The sequence below is a fragment of the Microcebus murinus genome, chromosome 5 (assembly GCF_040939455.1).
Source record: "Microcebus murinus isolate Inina chromosome 5, M.murinus_Inina_mat1.0, whole genome shotgun sequence".
Lineage (NCBI taxonomy): Eukaryota > Metazoa > Chordata > Mammalia > Primates > Cheirogaleidae > Microcebus > Microcebus murinus.
This window is the reverse complement of record NC_134108.1, coordinates 9,523,042-9,538,727: the sequence shown is the minus strand read 5'-3', so window position 1 is coordinate 9,538,727 and position 15,686 is coordinate 9,523,042. Positions and strand designations below refer to the sequence as shown.

At 50.2% G+C, this 15,686-nt stretch overlaps 1 protein-coding gene and 1 long non-coding RNA gene across 11 annotated transcripts in view; one reads left to right on the top strand and one right to left on the bottom strand.

Moving 5' to 3' along the window:
- Window positions 1–3,965, top strand: part of ARID1B (AT-rich interaction domain 1B) — a 400,901-nt gene extending 396,936 nt beyond the window's left edge. For all 9 annotated transcript variants that reach the window (XM_076002847.1, XM_076002846.1, XM_076002845.1 and 6 more), the window contains one exon: window positions 844–3,965. In XM_076002847.1, the coding sequence (XP_075858962.1) occupies window positions 844–2,568 (1,725 nt within the window). In that variant the 3' untranslated portion in view covers window positions 2,569–3,965. The remainder of the gene's footprint in view (window positions 1–843) is intronic.
- A 1,752-nt stretch (window positions 3,966–5,717) lies between these two features.
- Window positions 5,718–15,686, bottom strand: part of LOC142870918 (uncharacterized) — a 31,477-nt gene continuing 21,508 nt past the window's right edge. The window contains exons 2-4 of one of the 2 annotated variants that reach the window (XR_012919249.1): window positions 9,580–9,844; window positions 7,651–7,826; window positions 5,718–5,796 (exon numbers count right to left, since the gene is read on the bottom strand). This is a non-coding gene — a long non-coding RNA (uncharacterized LOC142870918). Of the gene's footprint in view, window positions 5,797–6,998; window positions 7,827–9,579; window positions 9,845–15,686 lie in introns of those variants that run through there. The other variant, XR_012919248.1, reaches the window with a different exon arrangement.

Sequence of the window (15,686 nt, the reverse complement as noted above, 5' to 3'; positions counted from 1 at the left end):
CTGGATGTGGTATTGTTCATAGGCCCTGGATGTGGTGAAGGCGTGTTGGGGGACGGGCCTGGCAGTGGCTAATCACGGAGTACATTGGGAATCTCTTGCTATAAACGTTTGCTTAAAGGAAACCAAACTCATTCTCCTAGGCAGTGGTTCTTGCATAGTGGCTTTTGTCTTTCAGCTAGAGTTGTGAGTAACTAAAATGTAAAATTGTATTTTGTGAAACATTCTAATTCATTTATCAGGGGCTAAATTGATTTGTTTTTAATTTTCAGCATTCATGAGCTACTACATTGCTGAAATTATCTTCTCCAAAAGATATATAGGGAACATAAATTAGAGTAACCTAGGGCACCTGAGACAAAAATAACCATAAAATCCTAAGAATAATAACCATAAAAATCCTGGCAAGCAAGTCTCAGATAAATAATAGAAGAAAACAGAGTCACTTTGGGCAAAAGAATCTATAAACTCCACATTCCCGCTCTTCTAATAATGAGCGCATTGTATCTAAATCAGAAAAAAACAAGGTAAAGAACAGCAGAGCACCCCCTCGTTGGGAATAGGAGAAATTTGAAAATAAAAAGTAAGTTTTCATGTTTAGTCGTGTAAGAAAGTAAGCAGCAAATAAGAAACATGCTAGATGTTGGTTTAGTTAATAATGTAAAATTCAGGAAGTTAGTTCTGACTGATAAGTAGTTTATCTCTCATGGCCCAGCCAGAAAGGAATGAAAACATGTGTGACAATAATTATAAAAACGTGTTACCAGCTCTCAGGGTGTTTACCTTCTCAGTCATATCTGATGCCGTGACCTTGCACCTGTTCTCTCTCTCTCTCCTCCTCTCCAGCTGTCTGGATTTCTTGAACTCTTAGTCGAGTACTTTAGAAAATGCCTGATTGACATTTTTGGAATTCTCATGGAATACGAAGTGGGAGACCCCAGCCAAAAAGCACTTGACCACAACGCAGCGAGGACCGATGACAGCCAGTCTCTGGCAGATGATTCTGGGAAAGAGGAAGAAGATGCTGAATGTATTGATGACGAGGAGGAGGACGAAGAGGACGAGGAAGAAGACGGCGAGAAGGCAGAAGCCGAAGACAAGAGCAGTACTGCTCTGCCCGCGCCGGACGCCACTGCGGACCCACAGGAGAAGCCGAAGCAAGCCAGCAAGTTTGACAAGCTGCCAATAAAGATAGTCAAAAAGAACAACCTGTTTGTTGTTGACCGATCTGACAAGCTGGGCCGCGTGCAGGAGTTCAGCAGTGGACTTCTGCACTGGCAGCTTGGCGGGGGTGACACCACGGAGCACATCCAGACTCACTTTGAGAGCAAGATGGAGATTCCTCCTCGCAGGCGCCCACCTCCCCCTGTAAGCTCCACAGGCAGAAAGAAAGAGCAGGAAGGCAAAGGTGATCCTGAAGAGCAGCAGGAGAAAAGCATCATAGCGACCATCGATGACGTCCTGTCTGCTCGGCCAGGGGCACTGCCCGAAGATGCAAACCCTGGGCCCCAGACCGAAAGCAGTAAGTTTCCCTTCGGTATACAACAAGCCAAAAGTCACCGGAACATCAAGCTGCTGGAGGACGAGCCCAGGAGCCGAGACGAGACTCCTCTGTGCACGATCGCGCACTGGCAGGACTCGCTGGCCAAGCGCTGCATCTGTGTGTCAAACATCGTCCGCAGCTTGTCCTTTGTGCCTGGCAACGATGCCGAAATGTCCAAACATCCAGGCTTGGTGCTGATCCTGGGGAAGTTGATTCTTCTTCACCACGAGCATCCAGAGAGAAAACGAGCACCGCAGACCTATGAGAAAGAGGAGGACGGGGACAAGGGGGTGGCCTGCAGCAAGGACGAGTGGTGGTGGGACTGCCTCGAGGTCTTGAGGGATAACACATTGGTCACGTTAGCCAACATTTCTGGGCAGCTAGACTTGTCTGCTTACACGGAAAGCATCTGCTTGCCAATTTTGGATGGCTTGCTGCACTGGATGGTGTGCCCGTCTGCAGAGGCACAAGACCCCTTTCCAACTGTGGGACCCAACTCGGTCCTGTCGCCTCAGAGACTTGTGCTGGAGACCCTCTGTAAACTCAGTATCCAGGACAACAATGTGGACCTGATCTTGGCCACTCCTCCATTTAGTCGTCAGGAGAAATTCTATGCTACGCTAGTTAGGTACGTTGGGGACCGCAAAAACCCAGTCTGTCGAGAAATGTCCACCGCGCTTTTATCGAACCTTGCCCAAGGGGATGCGCTAGCAGCAAGGGCGATTGCTGTGCAGAAGGGAAGCATTGGAAACTTGATAAGCTTCCTGGAGGATGGGGTCACGATGGCCCAGTACCAGCAGAGCCAGCATAACCTCATGCACATGCAGCCCCCGCCTCTGGAACCGCCTAGTGTAGACATGATGTGCAGGGCGGCCAAGGCTTTGCTGGCCATGGCCAGAGTGGATGAAAACCGCTCTGAATTCCTTTTGCACGAGGGCCGGTTGCTGGATATCTCGATATCAGCTGTCCTGAACTCTCTGGTTGCATCTGTCATCTGTGACGTACTGTTTCAGATTGGGCAGTTATGACATAAGTGACAAGGCAAGCATGTGTGAGTGAAGATAGAGGGTCGCATATAACTGGCTGTTTTCTGTTCTTGTTTATCCAGCGTAGGAAGAAGGAAAAGAAAATCTTTGCTCCTCTGCCCCATTCACTATTACCAATTGGGAATTAAAGAAATAATTAATTTGAACAGTTATGAAATTAATATTTGCTGTCTGTGTGTATAAGTACATCCTTTGGGGTTTTTTTATTTCTTTCTCTTTTTTTTAACCAAAGTTGCTGTCTAGTGCATTCAAAGGTCACTTTTGTTTTTCACAGATTTTCTTTTTAATGTTCTTTTCCATGTTGATTACATTTTTTGGGGAAGCGAATTAACTTTAAAGAAAAAAGTTGCAGCTAAAGATGTTAAGATGGGAAAATCTCACCACACTGAGGCAAAAGGGTGAAAAATTATCAATTTCCTATGCGTTTTATTCTTCAGAGAATGAAAAAAAACTGTATCCCATCACCCAAAGCTCTGTGCAATAGAAATTTCTAGAAATATAAGTAGGGGCTCAAGGAGGTATGTCAGTCAGTAGTCAAAACTATGAAATGATACTGGTTTCTCCACAGGAAAATGGTTACATTAGGCTAGGAGCAAAAACAATGTTTTTTAAGTTAAGATTGAAAATACATACCTGACAACGATCAACGGAAATTGCTTCCTCACCACTACCGTCATGTCTGCTGTCCGGCGTTTGACCTTCCACATGACAGTTCTTCACAATTCCTTTAATCATTTTTTAAATATTTTTTTTACTGCCTATGGGCTGTGATGTATATAGAAGTTGTACATTAAACATACCCTCATTTTTTTTCTTTTCTTTTTTTTTTTAGTACAAAGTTTTTAGTTTCTTTTTCATGATGTGGTAACTACGAAGTGATGGTAGATTTAAATAATTTTTTATTTTTATTTTATATATTTTTTCATTAGGGCCATATCTCCAAAAAAAAGAAAGAAAAAATACAAAAAACAAAAACAAACAAAAAAACAAAAAAAAAGAGGGTAATGTACAAGTTTCTGTATGTATAAAGTCATGCTCTATTTCGGGAGAGCAGCTGATCACAGTTTGCTTCATGAATCAAGGTGTGGAAATGGTTGCATATGGATTGATTTAGAAAATGGTTCCCAATACAGACAAAAAAAGAGAAAATGAAAAAAATACAACAAAAAGGAAGAAACACAACTTCAAACAAAGATTTTTCAGTGACGAGAATCCACATTTGTATTTCAAGATAATGTAGTTTAAAAAAAAAAGAAAAAAACTTGATGTAAATTCCTCCTTTTCCTCTGGCTTAATGAATATCATTTATTCAGTATAAAATCTTTATATGTTCCACATGTTAAGAATAAATGTACATTAAATCTTGTTAAGCACTGTGATGGGTGTTCTTGAATACTGTTCTAGTTTCCTTCAAGTGGTTTCATAGTAACCAAGTTATTTACAAGAAATAGGTGAATACAGCTGTGTACTCACATTATAATACCCTACATTTGGAAGAGACCATTAGGGGTTACCTATTTTAGAGTGGGGAGCAACAGTTTGATTTTCTCAAATTATTTAGCTAATTAGTCTTTTTTGAAGCAATTAACTCTAATAACATTGAGGTATGATAATTTTCAGTATATATGGGATGTGGCTGCCACCCCACTTGAGGTGAGATCTCAAAAGCTTACTGGCCTGAAAATGTAACATTCTGCCTTTTACTAACGCCATCTTAATTTTAATCAAAGTTCAATCTATTCCATGTTTCTTCTGTGTGCCTCAAAGTTTTGCATTTAGTTTACTCCACCATGTATAATATTTATATTGTGCAATGTTAAAGAGAATATGTTATATTGTATGTGGTGTACATAGTGCAAAGTGATTATTTCTATTTCAGGGCATATTATTATTCTCATATTCCTTCCTACCTGGTGCACAGTAGCTTTTTAATACTAGTTACTTCTAATTTAAACTTTTTCTTCCTGGGTCATTGACTGTTATTGTGTAACAATCAATTCTTTGAAACTGCTGCACAATTACGCCGTTGGTGGACCCCTCCTGATTCCGACTCTACCTCTTCTCACCCCTCTTCAGACACAGCACACTCGGGACCCCGGCCCTCGGCCATCCCCCCATCCTGTTCTCATCCCTCCCAGTGACATGGGCGAGTTAGACAAGAACATGTAGTTACAATCAGTGTGAGACATGACTCTCTGGTGTCACAAGGAAAGAAATAATTTTTTCCACAAGCAGCCTCTCATCTATCAACTCCCACATTACTTAGTCAAACAGTCTTCTTACAAAACAATGGCAGCCAAATACATGTTGAATTAAAAAACCATTTATAATTCTACTTTAAATACATCTGCTTGCTAAGAACAGACGTTAGTGCTCCAAGCTTAAAATATGGAAATTTGTAAGAGGGAATTCAATACTATTCTGATTTCTCTCTTACAGACTATGAATAAAAGGTGTATACAATATCTAATTCTTTTGTCAATCAGAAGAGTAAAATCTTTACAAAAGATTGTTGTTATCGTGGTTTGAGTTATAACTGATACCCAGAATCTGACCATTGAGCAACAAGTTTTTATATGCAGATATGCAACTCAGTCTCTAGAATAATCCAGGAAGACTGTAGCACCCTTTCTACATTCTCACCCCACAATCAAGACTTACAGAAGCCCATGAAGAATTTACAGCCTGCTTGAGATCATCTTGCCTATAAACTGAGTTATTGCTTTGTCCTAAAAATTAGTTGTTTTTTTTTTCTATGAGGCTTTTCAGAAATTTACAGGATGCCCATACTTTAAATGTGTACCAAAAAAGAAAAATAAAGGTGCAAAGAAAGTTTAGTATTTTGGAATGGTGCTATAAAGTTGAATCTGTTGGTATTTGAGTGAATTTTTTTAATGTCACATAAGAGATATTGGGTGGCATCTGCTCAGCAGTAGCTATTCAGAATGTTTTGTTTGAGGTTGAGATGATACAGAATCAGTTTTTCCTGATGAAGGTGCCTGTTCAAAGACTAGTTAAGCTGTTTTTTTAAGTTATAACAGAGAATGATTTTTCAAAGGGGATGTGGGCAGTCTCATACAATGTAAGCTATTAACTACCTCTTTTTATGAAAAGAAGATAGCCTTTGCCCTGAAATCCATCCATTTAAAAACTGTTGGAAATCTTTCATTTTCTATCAAACCATATATACCAGTTCCTATATCTGTTCACCTGCAAGGAAACAAAGTATTACAAATGAACCCAAAATGGACAGTCCAAACAACCCATGTTCTTGCTAAGTTCAGGTTCTCTTCCTTACCTGGACAGCCGCAGCCCAGCTGCCTAAGGCCCTGCTCACCACCACCCCGCACCCCTCGCACCACCCTGGAAAACCTGGAAGTAAACTGTAACTTCATGGTCAGGCAAGCTTTTTAAGACTTTGATAAATACTTTTGGTAGCAGCATATAATCTGCCAAGAGGCCGCACTATTCATGAATTCAGCAGAGATGTATTGAGCGCGTACTACATAAGTGCCAAGCTGCTCTAGACTCCGAGGAGTCATCAATGAACAACAGCCCTGTTGCAGTTAGGTTCTAGTCTTTCATGTCAGATAATTATAGAAATAGACTAGTCTTCCAAATAGTGTTTTTGCTTTGAAAATACTCCGAATGTTCAGTGTTTACGCATCTAAAACACTCATTTTTGACATAAGCAATAGAGTAAGGCTCTAGCTGTTGCAAATCAGGGTGGTGAGAAGAGTTCTGAACTAAAATCAAGAAGACTTAATTAGTGTCACCTGCGGCATGGCCCACAGACTTACCTGTGTGCCCCACAGGCGTCTCTGAGGCCCCTCCCAGCTCTGAAATGTTCCTGGAGAATATCTAGTTCCAGTCCTGCTCGGGCTCCCGGGTGGGTGCTTTTGAGTCCTAAGTGGATGGATAAAAGCCCCCCCAGCTACGTGCCCAACCTGCAGAAACGCAGGAACTGACCGAGCCTGACAAAGACCTGATTCCAGGCCTGCTCTGAAGTCCAAGCTGTCAGGTGTGCCTGTGGCGTCCACAGCTTCCGCCCACAGATTCCCCGTCCTGGTTTGGTTTTAGGATGGTCCAAGTCATGCAATCCTCCAAAATGCCACAGTAATCCACTTAGGAACCCCGAGGGAAAGTTGGCAGAGGGTGCGGGCAGGGAGGTGATCATCAAGTGTGTCCCAAAAATGGGAGACTCATGTTCTTCCCAAACCTGATTTCAGGGACTGAAGTTTTACTCCAACTTTTTCCAAAATGTATTCTAAGAAACAGAAGGGATCTCAAAAACATCTCCTTACATACTCTCCTTTGGGCGATCTGTAATCCATATCACCATAGTAAAGGCAGAAAACATGCCTGCTTATCCCAAGCATTTCCTGACCAAATTAACCTTGGAACTCTTTTTTTTTTTTAATAACTTCTCTAAGCGTGATGCAGAGCTTTGGAAAACACCTGCATCAGGCAGAGAGCACGGCTGACTTCCTTCCTACACTGCCATGTTCCTGCAATCTTGTTCCTTAAACTGAAATTAAGATGTCCTCATTGAAGAAGACAGCAACAGCACAGACTCTGCTTGCTCTCTTTGACCTTGAGCAAAGTAGTTTCTCTGAACCTGTGTTTCCTCACTCATAATATGGGCAGAAGACTCATCTTACAGGACTGGTGAGGATCAAGTTAGATGATGTATATAAAGGTCTTATAACACACATGACCACGTGTATTAATCCCAGGCATACATACGTACACACTTCCCTGTGGCCAGTGCCCTAAAGTGTGTGCCACACAAGCTAAAAATGAGCCCTAGGAGAGTATCTTCCCATTTTCATAAGCAGTCACACACTTTGTGTGACTTGATTAGTTTTGGTTTTCTTACAAAAGCCTCAAGGGCTTAGTCTGTGGATTGCCTGTTCGGTGCCAAGAGGGATTTGGCATCATTTCTCTACCCAGTGTCAGTCTGGGATGTTCCACACCGTGATGGTGGAACTTTTTTTCAGACCTGGGGGAAGTGGATCTCTCTCGACCCACCCTGACTTTCTAAAAGAAAGTAGTTTGTCACACCTTTCAAGGGCCAGACATGGGAGGCAGCAGATCACAGAGTTTTACTTGATTCGTACCATCTTGCACACAGCAGAGAGAGCTTCCGTAAGGAAAAGGAGCCACGCTCTTCCCACTCCGCTGGAGATGGGCTGTGGTTCTGTGGGCTGCGGAAGTGGAATTCAGGATGCTCTTCGTCTCTGTGAAGGATTAAAATCAGGTAAATGAAGCTGGAACTTTGATCTTATGCATAATTTTGGTATTTAGCTAGCCCAGCATCTATAAAATAAATTTTCCCAAAGAATGAAGGTAACCTAGACTTGGATGTAGCTCCCTGGAGACAGCCTTCACCACATACAGCTCCTCCAGGCAAGAACCACGGCCTTTGTAACATTGCTTCCCAGTTAGTGGTGGTTACTTCCTATTTGGATGTTTTTTGCACTTGAAGGAATTGCACGGCTATTAGTGGCTTCAAGAAGTATAGAATGTCATTACACCCAGCCTCCAAAACAGAAGCATAGGCTGACGTGTGTTGGAACAGTGACATGCCGAGCTGGAACGAAGCTGAAACCAAGAATGTGTATGTACCCGAGAAATGTTTTCAGCTTTATGCAAAATCCAGAGGAGACCAGGGACTTTCAAAACAGAAGCTGCGATGTACGTTGGCCACAGATCAGAGGGAGAGAGGAGTCTTTTGTTAATACTAGATGCATATGCTCACTTTATATCTGTGCCTCTACTAAAATGACTTTGTTTAAATGTAAGCCCAAATCGGGAAAGCTAGGCAACACTGCCTTTGCATAGCAGGCTCTTCCAAGGGTCTCTCCTTGCTATCATCAGGAATCTCCAGGGCTTCCTCCATATGTTTCATGCTGAGAAGTAAATATAATTACCATCCCCTCCCCGGTGTAAGCAGCTGGTGTTAAGGTCTCTTACCTGCAAGACTTCTTGGACCTCCCCTCTCATTCTCAAGCCCAAGGTCTGTGTGAAGTCCTGTGAGCAGCTCAGGTTGCAGTCCCTAGTGCTGCAGTCCCCAAGCCCCAGGCCGCAGCCCAGTACTGGTCCCTGCCCTGCTGGGAACCGGGCAGAGCATCACCTGAGCTCTGCACCCCACCCCCACCCCTCGCCGTCCCCTCCCCACCCCCATCTGTAGAAAAATTGACCTCCACGAAACTTAGGAACGGGCTGCACAGCAGGAGGTGAGCAACAGGCCTGTGAGTGAAGCTTCATCTGTATTTACAGCCGCTCCCCGTCACCGGCATCACCACCCGAACTCCGTGCCTCTCCCCACCCCCGGGGAAAAACTGTCTTCCATGAAACCGGTCCCTGGTGCCAAAAACGTTGGGGGCCGCTGAGGTTCCCAAGGCACGCCAGATGAATTTTCTGCCCACCAGAATCTTCAAGTACACCGCAGAAGTTTTATTAGAATTTAAATTTCTTCAAAAGTACTTCGGGCCCATAGGCTTTCATAAATGATTCTTTATGAAAAATTCGAATTATGCCATCAGTGTTAACCTGCTGGCTAACTTTTAAAACTGAGATTCATAGTTGTGCAGGGAGTGGGCCCGTCCCCAGGACCTGGCGTGACCTTCAGCCCTGTGTTGAGTCCGGGGCTCTTGGGAGCGTCACTGTCTTGGGGCTGTTGAGGTATTGCACCTAGTGAATGGCCTCCTTGGTGCCCCTGTCAGACGCCACTTAGGGCTCTAATTTCATAGCATTTTCTTTTCTCTCGTGTTTCACTTTTCATTCACCCACTGGGACTTAGAAGACACCTGAGGAATGCCGAGTGACAAAGGACATCTGGGGAGGATACCAGTTGCTCGTGTCTGGCTCAGGGCTATGAAAGTGCTGGTCTCGTAGGACAGCTTATTTGTTCCTGGGGGGGGGGGGAATGACGGGGTGTATTTTAGCACGGTTAAGATGAATACATTTAGCACGATAAAAAAGATTTACCCATAAGCGGAATGCGTGTTTTGTTGGTTCAGTGTGTTTTCACCAAATGGTGTGAACATATGGCCAGCGCTTCTCTTGGCCATAAGATCTGAAGGGAGAAGACTCCTGGTGGCGAGGAGCCACAGTGATTTGTCACGAGGAGTTTCGGTTCCAAAGGGGAGCTCAGAGTGAAGGCCTCTCGCAGCCAACGTTTTATGTGCAATCCCCTCTCCCCGCATTTAGCATTTGATGTCTGCCGTGTGGGTAGTAGGAGATTGGAATACATCTGGAAAAAAATTGGGTTGTGTTAATTAGTGGAAGTTCATCTCGCTCGGCCCTGTTTTCAAAAATTAAATTTGATATATTACTTTGGGGGCTCAGAATACTGAGCAATCAAATCTTGATAGGAACTGGCATCTCTTCCCACCTCCCCAGAATCTGTCTCTAACAGCCCTTGTTAATCGGTGAGATCTGCAGTGCTGTAAATTGCTTGCAGCCCGACGCTCGGGTGTTGCACTTGCACCCTTGAAGATCGCTCTCCGCCAAGCCTTGCCCAGCTTCCTCTACCCAGCCAGAGGGGAGAAGTCTGTTGTTTTCTATTTCCAGGACGGAGGGGGAGCTCTGACCCACCCCAACCCCTCCAAGGCATGGGAGTCAGGGAAACATGACCCCCGGGGTTCCCAAGGGGTGCAAGACCCTGCTGGGTCTTCCAGGAGGGCAGGTGTCTTGTCGAGGGACCGTGATTCAGGGCTGCTGGCCTCACGTCCTCTGCCGTCCCCTTCAGCATAGCACAGTGGTCTGGCACGTACCAGACATTTAATAAACCACCTGCTTGTCCATTCCCACGATGCCGAGCGCCCTCCCCTGCCTGACGGTTGCACGCGGTCAGCGGGCAGGACGGAGTGTGCCGCAGAGCCCGGGCGGGGGCCCTGGGAGGACGCAGGAGAGGAGCCCGGCTGGGCGCCTGGGAAGCTTGAGAAGGGACAGGGCTAAGAAAGGGAGGAGCTTCTCTCCCAGCAGAGGGCTTGTTACCGCATAGGAGAGTTATGAAAGATCCCGGGCATTCTAGAATCTCAGAGAAGCCGAGAGAGAGAGTTCAGCAGTGGCCCTGGCAAGCTGCGAAGACTAGACATGGGGACAGGAGAATCGGCCCCTCAGCGGAGGGACGCGGGTCTGGAGAGCAGGACCAGGGCCCCTGGGGCCTGCTGGGAGTGGTGGCGGGCAGAGTGCGGTTCCCGTGGCACGAAAGGGAGACTGAGTCCAGGCTCAGGTGGCTCAGAGTGGCCTTGACGTCCTGACAGGGCAAATCCGAGAAGGCTGGGCCTGGGGGCAAAGGGCAACGAAGGTCACTGGGCACTGGCTGGGAAGGGGACAGCGCCCAGGGCCTGGGGAGCCCAGGGGAGGCAGAGCGCGAGAGGGAGCCGCTGCAGGAAGGCGGAGGCCTCGGCCTCAGCCAGTGCAGCCTGGGAGCCACCACTGAGTCCAGCCCCGGGACACCTGCGTGGGACTTGGACCACCCACACGGTAACCTCATAAATCCGCGTGGCTTTACCCAGCAGGCATGCGGGGATCTGTTGCAATGGCAACAGGAAACCTCCAGGGACTTTTGGAGTCGGTGGCACCTGGGAGCACCCGAGGCTGCCAAGGGTGGGCGGGGGGATAGGAGACCCCACCCGGGAGCACGGCGGGCAGGGCCGAAAGGAAGGAGTGTGGGTGAGGAGAGGGGAGAGCGGGGGAGGCCGGGGCCTGTGTGGGGTCCCAGGGCAGAGAGGGCTTCGAGGAGATAGCATCAGCGGGGGCCAGTCCATGGGACTGTCCCCAGATGCCACTCGGTGTCCCCTGGATTCCGCAAGGGGGAGCTCATGCCAGGGTGGAGCAGGACTGCCCTCCCCACCTCCAAGCCCCATCTGGAAGGCTGCGGCCGCTCCCTCGGAGATGGTCCTCAGGAAAGAGGTTCGAAGGCCCGGTTCTGGTTGGGGGGTTCCCAAGGCACGTGGCTTATGAGCCTTGAGGGACGCACATCTAGGTGACCAGCAATCTTGCCTCTTTTCAGGCATGAAAAAATAATTCCACTTTGCTCTTCAAAAATGGGTGAATCAAGAAAATGACATTCAACACCGCATGGTGTTTTCTCTTAGCGGTGGGCGTGGTCCTCTGGCCGTGTTTCTGTACCGGGGGCTGTGACATCCGCTGCCACGAGTCCTGAATCGCGGGGTGCTGGCTGGGGCTTTGAGGGTGAGGACGAGGGCCCGCGAGGAGAACGGGGGCGTGTCCACCCCAGGGAGGGAGCCACCGGCTTCCTCAGGTTGCAAGTCAGTGGGATAAACCTGGAAGGCGGGCGCTGGGGACAGATCCGCGGTGGCCTGCGTCCCAACTCGCCCCGCTCTGCGGGCCCCAGCGTCCCGGAGACACAGGTGGCCTTGCAGGACGCAGCGACCGGTGGCCAGTTCTCCACTCCGAGGGGCTCCTAAGGCTGTAATCCCCAGGTGAGCAAAGAACGGGTTCCGCACCCCTTTTGGCTGCCTGCCTCCTCCGCTGGCCGGGCGTTTCTCCTGGAGTCTTTCTCCCAGCCAGCACTGCCGCCAGACCAGCTGTCGGGACATCGCAAGCACCTAGGTCCCTAACGCCCCTTCCCTCCACGTGCAGGACGGCCGCACCGGGGTGGGGGCTCGGGAACTGCCTGCGACGGTTCACGCGCGGCCCAGGCAGGGGTGCGGAGGCCTGGTGTCCCCCTCGACTCCTGTCTGCACCAGCCCAGAAAGAACACCACCCTGTCCCCCACCACGGCCATTTGCTCAGGGCCTAGCAGTCTGGGCCTTGTCTCCTGACAACCCTCAGTTCACATGAAGATGGAAAAAATGAGCGTTTCCCTTTTCTGAAGCTGCTCCCCAATACCCAGTGATGGGCCAATGTGTGACGGCAGGGTGGTCTGGGCGACCTCCAGGTCAAGGCCAGCTTCTCGTCACCCTCGAGGGGCCCCTGTGACTGGCACGCGCTGATCTGCGCAGCGAGGCGACAGCTACAACCTTCGTGCGGTGGAAGAGGGGGTTCCGCTGGCGTCCACGACTCAGGAGTCCGCAGTCACCACACGAAGCAGGAGTGTTCGCCATACGCCGCCGCCAGGCCCACCTCCACGGGGCTCTGGAGCGAGGGTTCTCCCCCAGTGCTGCAGAGGAGTGGGGGGTGAGGCGGGCTCTTGGACCCCACTTTCTGGGGCTTTGAGGGTCCCCCCAGGCCCAGGATGCTTCCGGCAGCCCAGGAGGGAGCTGGCAGGTCCAGGCAGGGCCTCGGTTGCCCACAACTGCAGCCAACATGGGCTCGTTCAAGCAGAAAGGGGGCCTAGCAGAAGGACATCGAGTAGCTCATGGACCCAACAGAACGACGGAAACCCAGGTGTAGGAGACAGGCTGGGACCTGGGAGGGTGGCAGCTGAGTACACAGCCGCCAGGCTTCCAGGCCAGGACCCACCCGGACTCTCCCCTCCTCAGCCGCCAGCAGAACACCCGGTGCCTCTCTGCGTCCTCCCTCTGCACCCCCAAGCCCTGTGGCACCCACTGTCCACAGGCTCATGCTGTCCGGCGGATGGTGCGGGGTCAGCTTGTGCTAGCATCGGCTTCTGGGCCCACTAAGCCTTTAGGCTGCTCCTCACATGGGGGCCCCCAGAGCGCTGCCCCCCCAACTAGCGTCTGCAGAGCAGGTGGCTTGCATCCCCCCCCAGGGGGCAGCGGTGGTCCCGGGGTGCTCCCAGATGGGGCTTCAGGACCCTCGAATTGGGGTGAAGCGGCTGGATGACAGAGAGGGGGTCCCTACTAAAGGGCGGGAGCAAGACACAGGAGTCCCACAGAGCGGAGAAGCCGTGTCTGGGGACAGGGAAGGCGAGGGACAGACAGGTGCTGGGCGTCGTGCAGAGATGAGGATGTTATTTTTGACAAAATGAAGGGAAACATTCAGGCAGTCATTAGAGAGCATGGTAATGGGCTTGTCACTTGTGCTCCGTGACAGCTTTACCGGCTTCTAATTTCTCCTGCACCTCAAATTACCCTTCAGGAGCAAGTGTGCCCTCCCGGCCGAGCCCTTCCAGCCGCGGAAGCGAGCGGGAAATAAGATCTCTCAGCTGCAGCATGCCTCTCAGAGAAGATTGATAAAAGCAATTAGAAGTTTCCGGAATTGCCTGGAGAAGAGAAGGCCGGTGGGGGCTGAAGATGGGGAGGGAGGAGGGCACCAGTTAATAACGGCTGTCACATCGCCGAGGGGACGCTGAGGGCCACGGCTGTTTGGGCTTCAGACAGGACGAGGAAGAAAGGGCAGGACTTGGGCAGCCAGGGCGGGGTCCGCTCGGGGGGCCGGGGGAGTGCAGTCCCTGGGGGCCACGTGGGGTGCAGTGGCCCTGGCGGCCCTGGACCTGAGCCCCGGCACACCCTCCGACACAGCCAGGCCACTGAGACCCAGGCTGTGTCCCATCAGGCGCCTTTCGCCTCCCAGTCTGTCGCGCCCCTGGGCTTCCGGGGCCCTAATGACAGCAGTTACAGCCTTTCATCCCCAGCTGCTGTCCCCAGCAGGCGAGCAGCAGCCTTGGAGGAGGGCGAGTGGAGCCGTGGCCGTGCGGTTGTCCCCTGCAGGGCGGGGCGGGAGGACTCGGGCGCAGTCATTAGAGCCGGGAGTGAGCGTTCTGGCCGCGTGTGGGGAAGAGGCGCTGGGACTCGAGCAATTCCTCCCTTTAAAGAACAGGGGCTGACAAAACCGTATATGTGAAATCAAAGCCAGGAGGAATCTGTTTTAGAGGTGAACAAGAGAGAGCTCAGAGAAGAGGCTAAAGCCCTGCGTCAGGGACATGTGGCATTTGTCAATCAAACGCGGAGCAACCTTCAAACAGCCATCAGAAGGCAGCCCCATGCCGTCCGTGCGTTGGCGCCGGCTGCCGGCTCCCCTGTCCCACATGCCTGCAGATGCTCCGTTTCGGGGACTAATTAGCCTTCCAGAGGGCAATCGGGGCCTCTGCTGGAACTTTCTCAGGAACTGAGCTGTTAGATGGCTTCAAATGGCCACCACTAGAAACAGGCAGAAGCCAATTAATCGGTGGCTGCCTCCCGGGGGCTGGCCAGGGCTGCTTCCCCGGCTTGGGCCTGGTGGCTCTCAGGCCATCCTCTTGGTGCGGCCAGAGCCCGGGAGATGCCACCAGCATCTCTTTCTCTGTGTGACGATGCTCGTCCCTTATTTCTACCACAGCCTCCAGGCCTTGCATGGGGACCATTAACCTCCCTCAGCATCCACATGGTCAAGAATTGGGGGTGGGCGGGGTGCTCACCACAGAGCCTGGAAGGGGGGCTGGCACAGAGCAGATGCGCACTCAGTGGGGACAAATGTCCAAGTTTTGTCCCAGCTGAACAGATCCTATGGGATTTCCTATGAGGAACATACGTTTTACAGGCCAGCCGTGTTTGTTTCCACTTGCCTTTAACGTGATTTAGACTTAGAATTGGGCCGTTCTTCCCCCTCGCCTGGGCCCGGGTGTCCTTCTGCACATTCCTTCTCCTGGAATGGAATCCATAGAGCCACGGGTCAGGCTGCTGTGTGTGCCTCACCTGGAATGTGCCCTTTCCTTCCTGCACCTCAGATGAGTGAGCGTCCGCGTCACCTGCCCCGAACGCAGCTTCCTGGCTAGCGTGACCCCTTTGGGAGAGGGGCCGTGGGCTTCCCTGGTCTCCTGGGCACCTCTGACTTCGGTGTCTTGGGTTGCTGAGTATCTGGGGGGCACTCAACACCACCACGGGCTTCCCTGGTGCCTGTTTGTTCCTTTGCTGTCACCTCTTTGCCATCTCCTCCTACTTAATGTCGTTAGGATTCACGGGGAGTTGTGCCGTCCTCCGCCCTTGCTCCGTGCCCCGCGCTGCTGCTCTTCCTGTGCAAGCGGATGTGTGGCCCTGAGAGCCGAGAGCTGACCTGTCAGCGTGAGGCGCGGAAGGCGACTGCACCCAGAGCAGTGGGAGGGGACGAAGGGCAAGCACCTTGCAGCCCACTAAAGCCAGCGGCACAGACGGCTCACTGCTCTGAGGGCAGGGCCGGGGGTGTGATGCCAGAAAAATGAAACTCCAGAGTCCCAAGAACAAGAAAGTCTTGAAACATGGCAG